Source organism: Salvelinus alpinus, chromosome 1 (assembly GCF_045679555.1).
Source record: "Salvelinus alpinus chromosome 1, SLU_Salpinus.1, whole genome shotgun sequence".
Taxonomy (NCBI): domain Eukaryota; kingdom Metazoa; phylum Chordata; class Actinopteri; order Salmoniformes; family Salmonidae; genus Salvelinus; species Salvelinus alpinus.
In genome coordinates this window covers 5885481-5901649 of record NC_092086.1, presented here as the reverse complement: position 1 = coordinate 5901649, position 16169 = coordinate 5885481, and the positions used below count along the sequence as shown (strand labels likewise).

The 16169-nt window shown below is 46.3% G+C and overlaps 1 protein-coding gene across 2 annotated transcripts; it reads right to left on the bottom strand.

Moving 5' to 3' along the window:
* Window positions 1–2257: 2257 nt before the first annotated feature.
* LOC139569639 (epithelial membrane protein 2-like) lies at window positions 2258–15114 on the bottom strand. Of its 2 annotated transcripts, none has more exons than XM_071391052.1 (5): window positions 14955–15114; window positions 4098–4202; window positions 3687–3795; window positions 3159–3299; window positions 2258–2451 (listed from the first exon to the last, which is right to left on the bottom strand). In XM_071391052.1, the coding sequence occupies exons 2-5, from the start codon at window positions 4173–4175 to the stop codon at window positions 2282–2284; spliced, it is 498 nt and encodes a 165-aa protein (XP_071247153.1). In that variant the 5' UTR covers window positions 4176–4202; window positions 14955–15114; the 3' UTR covers window positions 2258–2281. The 2 variants fall into 2 exon arrangements, with proteins under 2 accessions (XP_071247153.1, XP_071247143.1); XM_071391042.1 differs by having other exon boundaries at window positions 3654–3795; window positions 14955–15101.
* Between the last annotated feature and the right edge of the window lie 1055 nt (window positions 15115–16169).

Sequence of the window (16169 nt, the reverse complement as noted above, 5' to 3'; positions counted from 1 at the left end):
TGTAGACCCCCTGTTATAACAGACTGTGTCTATAGTGGTTGTATTGTATTAGTGTAGACCCCCCTGTTATAACAGACTGTGTCTATAGTGGTTGTATTAGTGTAGACCCCTGTTATAACAGACTGTGTCTATAGTGGTTGTATTGTATTAGTGTAGACCCCCTGTTATAACAGACTGTGTCTATAGTGGTTGTATTGTATTAGTGAAGACCACCTGTTATAACAGACTGTGTCTATAGTGGTTGTATTAGTGTAGACCCCCTGTTATAACAGACTGTGTCTATAGTGGTTGTATTAGTGTAGACCCCCCTGTTATAACAGACTGTGTCTATAGTGGTTGTATTGTATTAGTGTAGACCCCCTGCTATAACAGACTGTGTCTATAGTGGTTGTATTGGTGTAGACCCCCTGTTATAACAGACTGTGTCTATAGTGGTTGTATTAGTGTAGACCCCCTGTTATAACAGACTGTGTCTATAGTGGTTGTATTGGTGTAGACCCCCTGTTATAACAGACTGTGTCTATAGTGGTTGTATTAGTGTAGACCCCCTGTTATAACAGACTGTGTCTATAGTGGTTGTATTGTATTAGTGTAGACCCCCTGTTATAACAGACTGTGTCTATAGTGGTTGTATTGGTGTAGACCCCCTGTTATAACAGACTGTGTCTATAGTGGTTGTATTAGTGTAGACCCCCTGTTATAACAGACTGTGTCTATAGGGGTTGTATTGTATTAGTGTAGACCCCCTGTTATAACAGACTGTGTCTATAGTGGTTGTATTAGTGTAGACCCCCTGTTATAACAGACTGTGTCTATAGTGGTTGTATTGTATCAGTGTAAACCCCCTGTTATAACAGACTGTGTCTATAGTGGTTGTATTGTATTAGTGTAGACCCCCTGTTATAACAGACTGTGTCTATAGGGGTTGTATTGTATTAGTGTAGACCCCCCTGTTATAACAGACTGTGTCTATAGTGGTTGTATTGTATTAGTGTAGACCCCCCTGTTATAACAGACTGTGTCTATAGTGGTTGTATTGTATTAGTGTAGACCCCCTGTTATAACAGACTGTGTCTATAGTGGTTGTATTGTATTAGTGTAGACGCCCTGTTATAACAGACTGTGTCTATAGTGGTTGTATTGTATTAGTGTAGACCCCCCTGTTATAACAGACTGTGTCTATAGTGGTTGTATTGTATTAGTGTAGACCCCCTGTTATAACAGACTGTGTCTAGTGGTTGTATTGTATTAGTGTAGACCCCCCTGTTATAACAGACTGTGTCTAGTGGTTGTATTGTATTAGTGTAGACTCCCCTGTTATAACAGACTGTGTCTATAGTGGTTGTATTGTATTAGTGTAGACCCCCCTGTTATAACAGACTGTGTCTATAGTGGTTGTATTGTATTAGTGTAGACCCCCTGTTATAACAGACTGTGTCTATAGTGGTTGTATTGTATCAGTGAAGACTCAGACACTGTGTTCTAGTGGGTTCCATTCTGTTTTTATTCCAGTTAGATAGTGGATCATCCTACACCCCTATATTCTTTAGTGTCCTCGATATTAACCTCAGCATCTTTCACCAGGCCAGCAAACAGACAGACGGACAGGCCGGCAGACAGACAGATAGACCGGCAAGCAGACAGACAGACAGGCCGGCAGGGAGGAAGGCCGGAAGACAGACAGACAGGCCAGCAAACAGACAGACGGGCAGGCCGGCAGGGAGACGGGCAGGCCAGCAAACACAGGCCGGCAGACAGACAGATGGGCAGGCCAGCAAACAGACAGGCAGGGAGAAAGGCAGACAGACAGGCCGGCAGGGAAGAAGGCGGACAGGCCGGCAGACAATCCTACATATTCCACCTTCTACACTAGGTTTACTCTAGTAGGACTTAGCACGGTGTTGTACTGCTCAGGCTCAACCATCGTTCTGGCATCACGCATTTCAACTATACACCATCTATCGGTCCGTTAAACTAAATTGACGTCACCGCGGAAGATCCCAGCCAACAGCAGGCCGATATGTCACAGTCTCGTTCCAACCCACACAGTGTGGAGAAAACGTTCCCCCCCCCACTACGTTCCCCCCCCCCCCCCCACTACACTGGGGTCTTTTAAACAGCCGCTCTTATCAACAACAAGAAACGTGTTTGAAGTAATAGACTGTTAGTTTACACACTTCCTCTTGTCAATTATAACGTGGTGGGAGGTCAAAATAACGAACACTTCTCCCGACAGACAGGGGGATTGTAGACATTGTGTTTTTGTAAAGATAAGAGTGTTTTATTTGCGTTTCCTCAACACCAGATACATGAGTCCACTGATGACAGTCATGGGGAAGCTGATCCAGGCCAGGACGTAGGAGGAACCGTATCCTCCCTTCCTTAGAGCCTCCTCTGTAAAACCTTCTCTCTCCGCCGTGTAGATGGACACTCCGATCATCACACACAGGCCTGGGGAGGGAGGAGGGGGGGTTAGGAACTAGGATAGGAAGGGGGTAGGATACAGGACGTTTAAACAGGAACACTGGCCTCCTTCAAAGTATTCATACCCCTTTACTTATTCCACGTTACAGCCTGAATTCAAAATGGATGATTTATTTTTATTTTTTTAATCTCATCCATCTCCACACAACACCTCACTGCTCTACTGAGGGACCTTACAGATAATTGTATGTGTTGGGGTACAGAGATGAGGCAGTCATTCAAAAAATCATGTTAAACACAGAATGAGTCCACACAACTTAATATGAGACTTGTTTTACTCCTGAACTTATTTAGGCATTTCCATAACAGAGAGGTTGAATACTTACTGATGCAAAACATTTCAGCTTTTCATTTTTAATTTGTTTGTTAAAAAATAAACATAATAACACTTTTACATTATTTAACCTTTTAACTCGGCAAGTCAGTTAAGAACAAATTCTTATTTACAACGACGGCCGAACCCGGGGAACCATTATGGGGTATTGCCAGTGACACACCTTTTTTTTTTTTTATCAGGCTGTAACACAACTAAATGTGGGTAAAGTCATGGGGTTCGAATTCTTTCTGAAAGTCAGGAAAACGTTGGCAGATCAAGTGTCAGCAAAACAAAGGGAACCCTGACAGACACATGTCTCTGATTGGTCGTTTTTAGTGTCACCAGTATTGATACTCACCAGCCAGTAGCTGGATGACGGCTGTAAAGACAAATCGCTCTCCTTGTTTCAGTCCGAAGAGCTGAAGGATGAACACAAAGAAGCCCACGCAGCAGAGAATTGTGGACAGGATCATAGTGGCCTGGACCGCCTGTAGATAGACTACAGAGAGGAGTGTTACACAGAGACAGAGAGAGGGAGAGACAGAGAGAGGGACCGAGAGAGAGAGAGAGAGGGACCGAGAGAGAGAGAGAGAGAGAGAGAGAGGGACAGAGAGAGAGAGAGAGGGACCGAGAGAGAGAGAGGGACCGAGAGAGACCGAGAGAGAGAGAGAGAGATAGAGAGGGACAGAGAGAGAGAGAGAGAGAGGGACAGAGAGAGAGAGAGGGACAGAGAGAGAGGGACAGAAAGAGAGAGAGAAAGGGACAGAGAAAGGGACAGAGAGGGACAGAGAAAAGGACAGAGAAGGACAGAGAGAGGAGTGTTAGAGAGACAGATGTCAACAGACAGACACACATCCTTCATGATACGTGCTGGTTGTCAGGTTACCTGCGTCAGTGGAAGCGCTGTTGGTGACAGGGAGACATGTTACGTTACAGGAGTACCACAGATCGGTGTAGATCACGTTGCCTCCCGGAGCCGACGCCACCCACCACGCCTAGACAGACAGAGACAGAGACAGACAGAGACAGAGAGACACAGAGACACAGAGACACAGAGAGACACAGAGACACAGAGACACAGAGAGACAGAGAGACAGAGAGACAGAGAGAGAGAGAGAGAGAGAGACAGAGAGAGAGAGACAGAGAGACACAGAGAGACACAGAGAGAATGTAGCTGTCAAACACTGTACCAGTCAAACGTCAGGACAAACCTGATCATTCCAGGGTTTCTCTTTATTTTCTTACTGTTGTAACATAACAACATGTGGACAAAAAGGGGGCTGGGTTTGTACTGTACATTGTTGATGGTGCTGATGAAGAGGAGGATGGCTGAGATGACGTGGAAGAGGAGGATGAAGGATAATATCACCAACATGTCTGTCTGTCTCTGTTACACAGGAACCTAGAGACAGAGAGAGATTATATAGTTCACCATAATCTATAACAGGATACATTGTTGCAGTAGACGGGTCTGTTGTGAAACTACAACAGGATACATTGTTGCAGTAGACGGGTCTGTTGTGAAACTATAACAGGATACATTGTTGCAGTAGACGGGTCTGTTGTGGAACTATAACAGGATACATTGTTGCAGTAGACGGGTCTGTTGTGAAACTACAACAGGATACATTGTTGCAGTAGACGGGTCTGTTGTGGAACTATAACAGGATACATTGTTGCAGTAGACGGGTCTGTTGTGAAACTATAACAGGATACATTGTTGCAGTAGACGGGTCTGTTGTGAAACTATAACAGGATACATTGTTGCAGTAGACGGGTCTGTTGTGAAACTATAACAGGATACATTGTTGCAGTAGACGGGGTTTGTTGTGGAACTATAACAGGATACATTGTTGCAGTAGACGGGTCTGTTGTGAAACTATAACAGGATACATTGTTGCAGTAGACGGGTCTGTTGTGAAACTACAACAGGATACATTGTTGCAGTAGACGGGTCTGTTGTGAAACTACAACAGGATACATTGTTGCAGTAGACGGGTCTGTTGTGAAACTACAACAGGATACATTGTTGCAGTAGACGGGGTCTGTTGTGAAACTATAACAGGATACATTGTTGCAGTAGACGGGTCTGTTGTGAAACTATAACAGGATACATTGTTGCAGTAGACGGGTCTGTTGTGAAACTATAACAGGATACATTGTTGCAGTAGACGGGTCTGTTGTGAAACTACAACAGGATACATTGTTGCAGTAGACGGGGTCTGTTGTGAAACTATAACAGGATACATTGTTGCAGTAGACGGGTCTGTTGTGAAACTATAACAGGATACATTGTTGCAGTAGACGGGTCTGTTGTGAAACTATAACAGGATACATTGTTGCAGTAGACGGGTCTGTTGTGAAACTACAACAGGATACATTGTTGCAGTAGACGGGTCTGTTGTGAAACTATAACAGGATACAGTGTTGCAGTAGACGGGTCTGTTGTGAAACTACAACAGGATACATTGTTGCAGTAGACGGGTCTGTTGTGAAACTATAACAGGATACATTGTTGCAGTAGACGGGTCTGTTGTGAAACTATAACAGGATACAGTGTTGCAGTAGACGGGTCTGTTGTGAAACTACAACAGGATACATTGTTGCAGTAGACGGGTCTGTTGTGAAACTATAACAGGATACATTGTTGCAGTAGACGGGTCTGTTGTGAAACTATAACAGGATACAGTGTTGCAGTAGACGGGTCTGTTGTGAAACTATAACAGGATACATTGTTGCAGTAGACGGGTCTGTTGTGAAACTATAACAGGATACATTGTTGCAGTAGACGGGTCTGTTGTGGAACTACAACAGGATACATTGTTGCAGTAGACGGGTCTGTTGTGAAACTATAACAGGATACATCGTTGCAGTAGACGGGTCTGTTGTGAAACTATAACAGGATACAGTGTTGCAGTAGACGGGTCTGTTGTGAAACTACAACAGGATACATTGTTGCAGTAGACGGGGTCTGTTGTGGAACTACAACAGGATAGATTATATAGTTCACCATAATCGAGCAGGAAACTCCTTGTGTGAAAAGCTGTCCAGTACCACGCATGGTTAATAACCTCAGCGGATGGATTTCCCATTCATCACTAATCCTCGTCCTAAGAGGAAACTAAATCCCAACTACAGATTAAACTTTCCTTTATACGGCACCTTTCTGAGCCAATCAACAGGTGAGTACTGACGACCGAGGAGCCAATCAACAGGTGAGTACTGACGACCGAGGAGCCAATCAACAGGTGAGTACTGACGACCGAGGAGCCAATCAACAGGTGAGTACTGACGACCGAGGAGCCAATCAACAGGTGAGTACTGACGACCGAGGAGCCAATCAACAGGTGAGTACTGACGACCGAGGAGCCAATCAACAGGTGAGTACTGACGACCGAGGAGCCAATCAACAGGTGAGTACTGACGACCGAGGAGCCAATCAACAGGTGAGTACTGACGACCGAGGAGCCAATCAACAGGTGAGTACTGACGACCGAGGAGCCAATCAACAGGTGAGTACTGACGACCGAGGAGCCAATCAACAGGTGAGTACTGACGACCGAGGAGCCAATCAACAGGTGAGTACTGACGACCGAGGAGCCAATCAACAGGTGAGTACTGACGACCGAGGAGCCAATCAACAGGTGAGTACTGACGACCGAGGAGCCAATCAACAGGTGAGTACTGACGACCGAGGAGCCAATCAACAGGTGAGTACTGACGACCGAGGAGCCAATCAACAGGTGAGTACTGACGACCGAGGAGCCAATCAACAGGTGAGTACTGACGACCGAGGAGCCAATCAACAGGTGAGTACTGACGACCGAGGAGCCAATCAACAGGTGAGTACTGACGACTAAGGAGACTCAACAGATCAGTAATGAGTATCTCCAGGTTCATCTCTCTGTAGGTGATGGCTTAGTTATGGAAGGTTTGGGAATATTGGGGAAGATGCCAGAGCTGTTAAAGTATAGCAAATTGGAATGAATCTCTCACTCTCTCACTCACTCAGTCGTTGGCATCAAAGCCATCAAACCAAATCATCCTAATAGACTGTTAGATGTCGGGCCCTGACCCAGTTTCCTCTTGTAGTGGAAAACGCTGACTTGGATTTCACTTTTAATGTCATTTCTTCTTTAAAAGAAAATATAAAACACAAAGCCACAGCCTCAACCCTCAGATCTCACACACTGAAACAGACTTTAGCCATGGAACAAATGATGGAAGCGAGAGGAGAGCTTCCAAGGCCACGAAGCCCCTTCCATCTTCCACGTGTGGAGAACTGTTGAGTCTTCTGTTGGAAGCTTTCTTCACCTCCTCCTCTAGGTCTTCATCACCACCTCCTCCTCTAGGTCTTCATCACCACCTCCTCCTCTAGGTCTTCATCACCACCTCCTCCTCTAGGTCTTCATCACCACCTCCTCCTCTAGGTCTTCATCACCACCTCCTCTAGGTCTTCATCACCACCTCCTCCTCTCTAGGTCTTCATCACCACCTCCTCCTCTCTAGGTCTTCATCACCACCTCCTCCTCCCTAGATCTTCATCACCTCCTCTCACCTCCTCCTCTAGGTCTTCACCGGTGTTTAGCGGTACAATAACCACGACCCGGTGTTTAGCGGTACAAAAACTACGACCCGGTGTTTAGCGGTACAATAACCACGACCCGGTGTTTAGCGGTACAATAACCACGACCCGGTGTTTAGCGGTACAATAACCACGACCCATGTTCAGCAGTAAAAGTTGTATTTCTTCATGGGTTATTTGATTTAGTTAGTCCTTTATTTTGTTTCAGACAAACACTGAATATGAATCCAGTGTGTTTAGAGCCAACCTAGGATTTAGAAGCCAAACCAGGCTAACATCTGTTATTCAGCTGAGACACGACCCTGCAGGACACACACACATCCTCAGTCCTGTCGGGTTCAAAGACTTCCCTCTGACTCTGGAATTCAAACATGACTACCAAGGGGGGGACGTTCAACCGTCCTTAGAGGTGTGTGTGTGTGTGTGTACATTTCTGGGGTGACAAGCGGCAGGTCTGAGAAATGACTACCACGTATATCAACAAATTGGCGCGGGCACTAGAACAGTCTGCAGCACCCGGCCTCACCCTACTAGAATCTGAAGTCAAATAACTACTGTTTGCTGATGATCTGGTGCTTCTGTCCCCAACCAAGGAGGGTCTACAGCAGCACCTAGATCTTCTGCACAGATTCTGCCAGACCTGGGCCCTGACAGTAAATCTCAGTAAGACCAAAATAATGGTGTTCCACAAATACAAATTCCATCTGGACACTGTTGCCCTAGAGCACACACAAAACTATACATACCTCGGCCTAAACATCAGCGCCACAGGTAACTTCCACAAAGCTGTGAACGATCTGAGAGACAAGGCAAGAAGGGCCTTCTATGCCATCAAAAATAAAATTTGACCTACCAATTAGGATCTGGCTAAAAATACTTGAATCAGTTATAGAGCCCATTGCCCTTTATGGTTGTGAGGTCTGGGGTCTGCTCACCAACCAAGAACTCACAAAATGGGACAAACACCAAATTTGCAAAAACATCCTCCATGTATAACACAACACACTAAATAATACACGCAGAGCAGAATTAGGATGATTCCTGTTAATTATCAAAATCCAGAAAAGAGCAATTCAATTCTACAACCACCTAAAAGGAAGCGATTCCCAAACCTTCCATAACAAAGCCATCACCTACAGAGAGATGAACCTGGAGAAGAGTCCCCTAAGCAAGCTGGTCCTGGGGCTCTGTTCACAAACACAATCACACCCCACAGAACCCCAGGACAGCAACACAATTAGACCCAACCAAATCATGAGAAAACAAAAAGATAATTACTTGACACATTGGAAAGAATTAACAAAAAAACAGAGCAAACTAGAATGCTATTTGGCCCTAAACAGAGAGTACACAGTGGCAGAATACCTGACCACTGTGACTGACCCAAACTTAAGGAAAGCTTTGACTATGTACAGACTCAGTGAGCATAGCCTTGCTATTGAGAAAGGCCGCCGTAGGCAGACCTGGCTCTCAAGAGAAGACAGACTATGTACAGACTCAGTGAGCATAGCCTTGCTATTGAGAAAGGCCGCCGTAGGCAGACCTGGCTCTCAAGAGAAGACAGACTATGTACAGACTCAGTGAGCATAGCCTTGCTATTGAGAAAGGCCGCCGTAGGCAGTTACAGAACATCCCTTATCCAATCTGTTACACGTCACCGACCTTTGTCTCAGGAGCCCAGTAGTAGCTGAGTGTCCGTGTGTATCTGTCACCTGTCTCTACTGATACCTACATGATGCCCTCTTTTTATTTGACCCCAATTGGTAGTTAGTCTCATCGCTTCAACTCCCCCGTACGGACTCGGGAGAGGTCGGAGGTCGAGATCCGTGCGTCCTCCGAAACACGACCCCGCCAAGCCTCACTGCTTCTTGATACACTGCTCACTAAACCCGGAAGCCAGCCCCAACCAATGTGTCGGAGGAAACACCGTACACCTGGCGACCGAAGTCATCGTGCACTGCGCCCGGCCGCCACAAGGAGTCACTAGAGCGCGATGGGACAAGGACATCACCGCCGGGCCAAACCCTCCCCTAATCCGAACGACGCTGGGCCAATTGTGCTCCGCTTCATGGGTCTCCCGGTCGCGGCCTGCTGTGACACAGCCTGTGATCGAACCAGGGTCTGTAGTGATGCCTCCTAGCACTGTGATGCAGTGGATTAGACCGCTGTGATACAGCTTGGTATCGAACCAGGGTCTGTAGTGACGCCTCTTAGCACTGTGATGCAGTGTCTTAGACCGCTGCGATACAGCCTGTGATCGAACCAGGGTCTGTAGTGATTCCTCTAGCACTGTGATGCAGTGGATTAGACCTCTGTGATACAGCTTGGTATCGAACCAGGGTCTGTAGTGACGCCTCTTAGCACTGTGATGCAGTGTCTTAGACCGCTGTGATACAGCCTGTGATCGAACCAGGGTCTGTAGTGACGCCTCTTAGCACTGCGATGCAGAGTCTTAGACCGCTGCACCACCCAGAAGGCTCTAGAACCGTGTTTCCTGACTCCGGTACAGAACCGTGTTTTCTGACTCCGGTACTCTGTTACCCACAATGCTTGTTGTTCCAGCCCTGCACTACAACACCTGATTCCAACTACAAATCTAAATGAACCATGAAACAGGCGGTGTGAAGCACAGTCTTCCTCCTCGTCTTCATCAGGTCTCTGTCTGCAGTACAGTATTCCTCTTCCTCCTCCTCCTCATCGTCAGGTCTCTGTCTGCAGTACAGTATCAGAGCTGGTGGAAATGATCCTGACTCTTGTCACTAGTATCCAGCTTCATGTTTAATAGAACTGGTAAATGTTATAGGCATATGCTGCTGCTACTGCCAATGTGCTGTGTGTGTGTGTGTGTTATCTCTCTGCAGTAGTAACAGGTTTCCGGTGACTCCTACACATCTTCAGTTCATTCAATATCAACTGGGAGACACACACACACACACTGTAACAAGAGAAGCAACCGCAAAAGGCTCTGACAAACTCGCTCATTGACAACAGATGAGTGTCGTTGACATTCTTTCACCAAATGGCAAAAAACACACGGAACTGACGGAGAGAGGAGACGAGAGGGAAGAAGAGAGGAGAGGAAGCTGATGAGGAACTGACGGAGAGAGGAGACGAGAGGGAAGAAGAGAGGAGAGGAAGGTGATGAGGAACTGACGGAGAGAGGAGACGAGAGGGAAGAAGAGAGGAGAGGAAGGTGATGAGGCACTGACGGAGAGAGGAGACGAGACGGAAGAGGAGAGAGGAGACGAGAGGGAAGAAGAGATGAGGAGAGGGGAGAGGAGCAGTGTAGTGTACTAACTGAGATAGGTAGACCTCAGGAGTGGGTAACCCCTCCTCTTGGAGAGCTACCCTCTAACAGACGAGACGGAAGAGGAGAGAGGAGACGGGGAGAGGAGCAGTGTAGTGTACTAACTGAGATAGGTAGACCTCAGGAGTGGGCAACCCCTCCTCTTGGAGAGCTACCCTCTAACAGGGTTTTGTTCCAGCCCTGCTCTAAAACACCTGGCTTAGTAATCAGCTGCTTCTCAGGCCTTTACCAAATCAGGTGTATTAGAGCAAGGCTGGAGCTAAATTGGGCATGTGTAGTAGACGTGAGGCTAACCCCCCCTCAGACCAAGTGGGATATACTTCCTCTAATAGTTTAATGGTTAAGACAACGGTTCCCCAAGCAGGAGACCAGGGTTCAGATCCCCCCCTGTTCCCAAGCAGGAGACCAGGGTTCAGACCCCCCCCCCTGTTCCCAAGCAGGAGACCAGGGTTCAGATCCCCCCTGTTCCCAAGCAGGAGACCAGGGTTCAGATCCCCCCCCCCCCCTGTTCCCAAGCAGGAGACCAGGGTTCAGATCCCCCCCCCCCCCTGTTCCCAAGCAGGAGACCAGGGTTCAGACCCCCCCCTGTTCCCAAGCAGGAGACCAGGGTTCAGATCCCCCCCCCCCCCCTGTTCCCAAGCAGGAGACCAGGGTTCAGATCCCCCCCCCCCCCTGTTCCCAAGCAGGAGACCAGGGTTCAGACCCCCCCCCTGTTCCCAAGCAGGAGACCAGGGTTCAGACCCCCCCCTGTTCCCAAGCAGGAGACCAGGGTTCAGACCCCCCCCCGTTCCCAAGCAGGAGACCAGGGTTCAGATCCCCCCCCCTGTTCCCAAGCAGGAGACCAGGGTTCAGATCCCCCCCCCTGTTCCCAAGCAGGAGACCAGGGTTCAGATCCCCCCCCCTGTTCCCAAGCAGGAGACCAGGGTTCAGATCCCCCCCCTGTTCCCAAGCAGGAGACCAGGGTTCAGACCCCCCCCCCCCTGTTCCCAAGCAGGAGACCAGGGTTCAGACCCCCCCCCCCCTGTTCCCAAGCAGGAGACCAGGGTTCAGACCCCCCCCTGTTCCCAAGCAGGAGACCAGGGTTCAGACCCCCCCCCGTTCCCAAGCAGGAGACCAGGGTTCAGATCCCCCCCCCCTGTTCCCAAGCAGGAGACCAGGGTTCAGATCCCCCCCCCTGTTCCCAAGCAGGAGACCAGGGTTCAGATCCCCCCCCCCTGTTCCCAAGCAGGAGACCAGGGTTCAGATCCCCCCCCCCCCCCCCCCCCTGTTCCCAAGCAGGAGACCAGGGTTCAGACCCCCCCCCCCCCCCCCCCCCTGTTCCCAAGCAGGAGACCAGGGTTCAGATCCCACCTGTGACACATACACACACACAGCACCAACTGCTAACTGACATTCTGAACAGCTTGGAACAAGCCTGAGAAAGCTGAGAAAGAGAGAGAGAGTGGAAAATTGCCATGTTCCACATCAGGGGAAAAGGAACCATGGAAAATTGTCATGTTCCACAGCAGGGAAAAGGGAACCATGGGAAATTGCCATGTTCCACAGCAGGGAATGAGGAACCATGGGAAATTGCCATGTTCCACAGCAGGGAAAAGGGAACCATGGAAAATTGTGGACAATATGAACAGCAAAATGTGGAAGACAAGAATGTCTATAAAAATACCTTTTTTGTTCAAACTATATTTTTTACAAATCAAAACTGAAAAGAAGAAAAAACATGGAGTCAAGAACACTATTCAACCTGTCAATCATGAAATGTCCTTATGACCTCGCGTGTGAATGTAGATTTGTATTTATGCTAATTATTTATGACTGTAAAAATGTGGAAAACGTCAATAAAGATTATTTTTAAGACAACAACAAAAAAAGGACATACCTCATTCAGTCTACAACTCTAGCACTTTACTATACCGATACACACACACACACACACACACCTGATAGTGCAGCCATTTCCCTGAGCCAGTGTTGTAACATGAGGTCCATTCATCACATTGTATTGGTCACGTACACATGGTTAGCAGGTGTTAATGTGAGTGTAGCGAAATGATACATCCATCCACCCATCCATTCATCTGCCCATTCATCCGTCCATCCATCCAAGTGTCACAACTAGAGTTTACAAAAGAGTAGAATTGTGTCCTCTCTGTGTCTCTGTGTCTCTGGGGACTTACGACAGTAACAACATATGATGTCATCTTCCCCAGACAAAGAGATTTAGAACGTTAAGAACATTTAGAATGTTTAGAACATTTAGAACGTTTAGAACATTTAGAACACTGCAGATATATAAACTAGAATCCCAACAAAGATCTCACAGTTTTGACCAATTTTAACTAAAGATTCTGACATTTATCCACGTTTCTCCAAATGTCAAATTTCAAAAGGGTTCAAGTTTAGCCATTCATTCCAAATGGTTAAGGGTTGAGGTTTTGGACAGGCTTCAAACTAAAACAAACAAAAAAAAAATCGCCTGGGATGGAACGTTCTGATCCAGACTCATAGGATTACAGGTTTTTCCAAGGCATTTCCCCCCCAACATCCCCAGGACACAGACGTCCAATTTCGAAGTCAATGGAATGTATGGAGCTGAAATGATTCCTGCTGCGACAGACGGGCCTGGCTGGCAGTGTGTCTTCTAAACCGTGCAGCCTAAACCGGTCTCAACGTTCTGTCTCCGTTTCATTGCTGCTGCTAATTGAATTAAAAACGCGTTGTCTTTAAAACTTTAAGTCTAAGAGAAACAGTAACGAGGGTAAATCACCATGGGGCGCAAAACGTAAATTTCTTGAATGACGCTCATCAAATCCTGAAGTTCATTTTGTTCAGACGTTCCAGTACGACTCTTTGGCCACACGGGGGCGCCATTAGGAAGCGAAAAGCAAGGGGAGGTTTATCTGTCAACGGAGAAGTTTTGGCCGCTACCGTCTCTGAGCGCTCCTCCCACCAGGGCTATAAACCATCAGATATACATCATTGGGTTTAATAAAACTCTGGATTGATGATGCTATGTTTTGGCCATTGAGTTGAAGACACCTGTCGGCGGCCATATTGGAACTCCCCTTGTCGGCCATATTGGAACTCCCAATATGGCCGACAAGGAGTAGGAGCAGTCCTCCATAGAAAGGAATGGAATTCTATAGTATTTCCATAAAAACGTTCCAAGGACGTTCCAATGTATTTAAAAAAAATAATTGTTGCAGCAACATTTAAGGAAAATCTTAAATACTTTAAGGAAAATGTTATATATTTTTAAATGTTTGTTTAGCTCACATTATATATACATAATATATAAAACGCATTAATATAATAAACTTGTCAGAAACGAATGTAGAAATGAATAAATACATTTACATAGTTTCCAGAATATTATTAAACAATTGTGACAACTCCAAGATGGAGGCTCCAGTGGGCTCCAATATGGCTTCAATACAGCGCCACCTGTCAAATATCCAGCCTTCATACACATCATTCATTAAAGTTAAACAGAGCGGACTGCGTTATCAGTGGTTCCCCAGACTGTTGGGGGGGGGACGGGACACGGCTAAATGATCTCCACCAACAAAAAGTGGTTATGAAGAGTTTGTGTCACTTGTTCCCCGCGGGAAACAGTTTGGGAAGCACTGAGTTAGAGCATCCTGTTGGAGGAGAACCTTCCTGAAACGCAGGACATTTTAAAACGTGTCGTGTATTTGAGGTTTAAAAAAAAAAAGGCTTTGAAGTTTGTAATTTCTACTTTTAAAAATGTCAGACTTGATTTTCCCTTCCGAAAATGTTTTATCAACCCCTAAAAAATAAAGTCCGTTAATTATAATCCACATTTGTTGTTGTCGCAGGATTCTTTTCCTGCTGTAGGAAACTGGCTCCTCACACACACAGACACAGTAGTGGACTCGGCACACAAATACAATATAAATCCATCAAACTGATTGGATGATAGAACATGAAGGAAAACATCCATTCCGTGCGCGGGGAGACAAACTCCTAGACAGGCGACGCCCCTTTTCATTGGCAGGAACCAAAAGTTCTACTCAGTGGAAATTAAAAGTGACCTAACTTCACACGAGAAAAAAAAAAGTGACACACTCCTGCCACACCATCCAGTACACATATTATTTCAAACCTACCACGCCATAAAAATAGGCTAATCAATCATTTTTCACTTAAACAGGAAAAGCTCAAAAAAAAGTTTTTTAACAAAACGAACATAATTTATTATGAAGAGTTGTTAGCTGTAGTAAATGGAGTAGAGGGCTACTCACCAAATCAACTGTAGAACGGGGCTGCAGAGCTCGCGCTACAGAGAGAGAGAGAGTGGTGTAGTCGAAAAACCGTGACTGTTTGGTCGGCTGGGTCCTAGTAGTAAGAGAAGTAGCGGTGCGCGACCCCGGCTACTGTGGCGTGTTTGCGCCTGACGGTGGATGGGTGTGGTCTGTAATTCTGTCCTGTGTTGTCGGGAGGGGGAGAGGGAGAGGGAGAAAGAGGGATAGAGAGAGAGAGGGAGGGAGAGAGAGAGAGAGAGAGAGAGGGAGAGGGATAGAGAGAGAGAGGGATAGCGAGAGAGAGGGAGGGAGAGAGAGAGAGATGGTAATTCCATGTCCACTACTACTATTATTATTGCTGTTGGTCCTACCATTTATTTATATATATATATATTTTGTATATATATACATATATATTTGATTTTGATTTTTCGATATGTATACTTTGACAATGTAAGTGATAATGAACTTGCCATGTCAATAAAGTCAATTGAATTGAATTGAGAGAGGGAGAGAGGGAGAGAGAGAGAGAGAGAGAGAGAGAGAGAGAGAGAGAGAGAGAGAGAGAGAGAGAGAGAGAGAGAGAGAGAGAGAGAGAGAGAGAGAGAGAGAGAGAGAGAGAGAGAGAGAGAGAGAGAGAGAGAGAGAGAGAGAGAGAGAGAGAGAGAGAGATTATATCTTGGTCCTGGGGCTCTGTTCACTAACACAAACGGACCCCAAAAGAGCCCCAGGACACCAACACAATTAGACCCAATCAAATCATGAAGGAAAAAAATATTTTTATTCGTCACACGCGTGGAATAGAACAGGTGACCTTATAGTGAAACAAGCCCTTAACCTACAATGTTAAGAAGTTAAGAAAAAATAAAACAAATAATTAAACAGCAGCAGTAAAATAAAATAAAAATAAATAAAATAACAATACAGGGTGTTACGGTACAGAGTCAATGTGGAGGCTATATACAGGGTGTTACGGTACAGAGTCAATGTGGAGGCTATATACAGGGTGTTACAGTACAGAGTCAATGTGGAGGCTATATACAGGGTGTTACGGTACAGAGTCAATGTGGAGGCTATATACAGGGTGTACCGGTACAGAGTCAATGTGGAGGCTATATACAGGGTGTACCGGTACAGAGTCAATGTTGAGGCTATATACAGTGGGTACCGGTACAGAGTCAATGTGGAGGCTATATACAGGGTGTTACGGTACAG

Excerpts from the sequence above, each read along its gene's own strand:
- LOC139569639 (XM_071391042.1), bottom strand. The coding sequence starts at position 4,175 with ATGTTGGTGATATTATCCTTCATCCTCCTCTTCCACGTCATCTCAGCC. Across the intron at positions 3,796-4,097 it reads TCATCAGCACCATCAACAAT|GCGTGGTGGGTGGCGTCGGC; the intron begins GTACAGTACAAA and ends CTGTCTGTCTAG. Across the intron at positions 3,300-3,653 it reads CAGCACGTATCATGAAGGAT|TCTATCTACAGGCGGTCCAG; the intron begins GTGTGTCTGTCT and ends TCCTCTCTGTAG.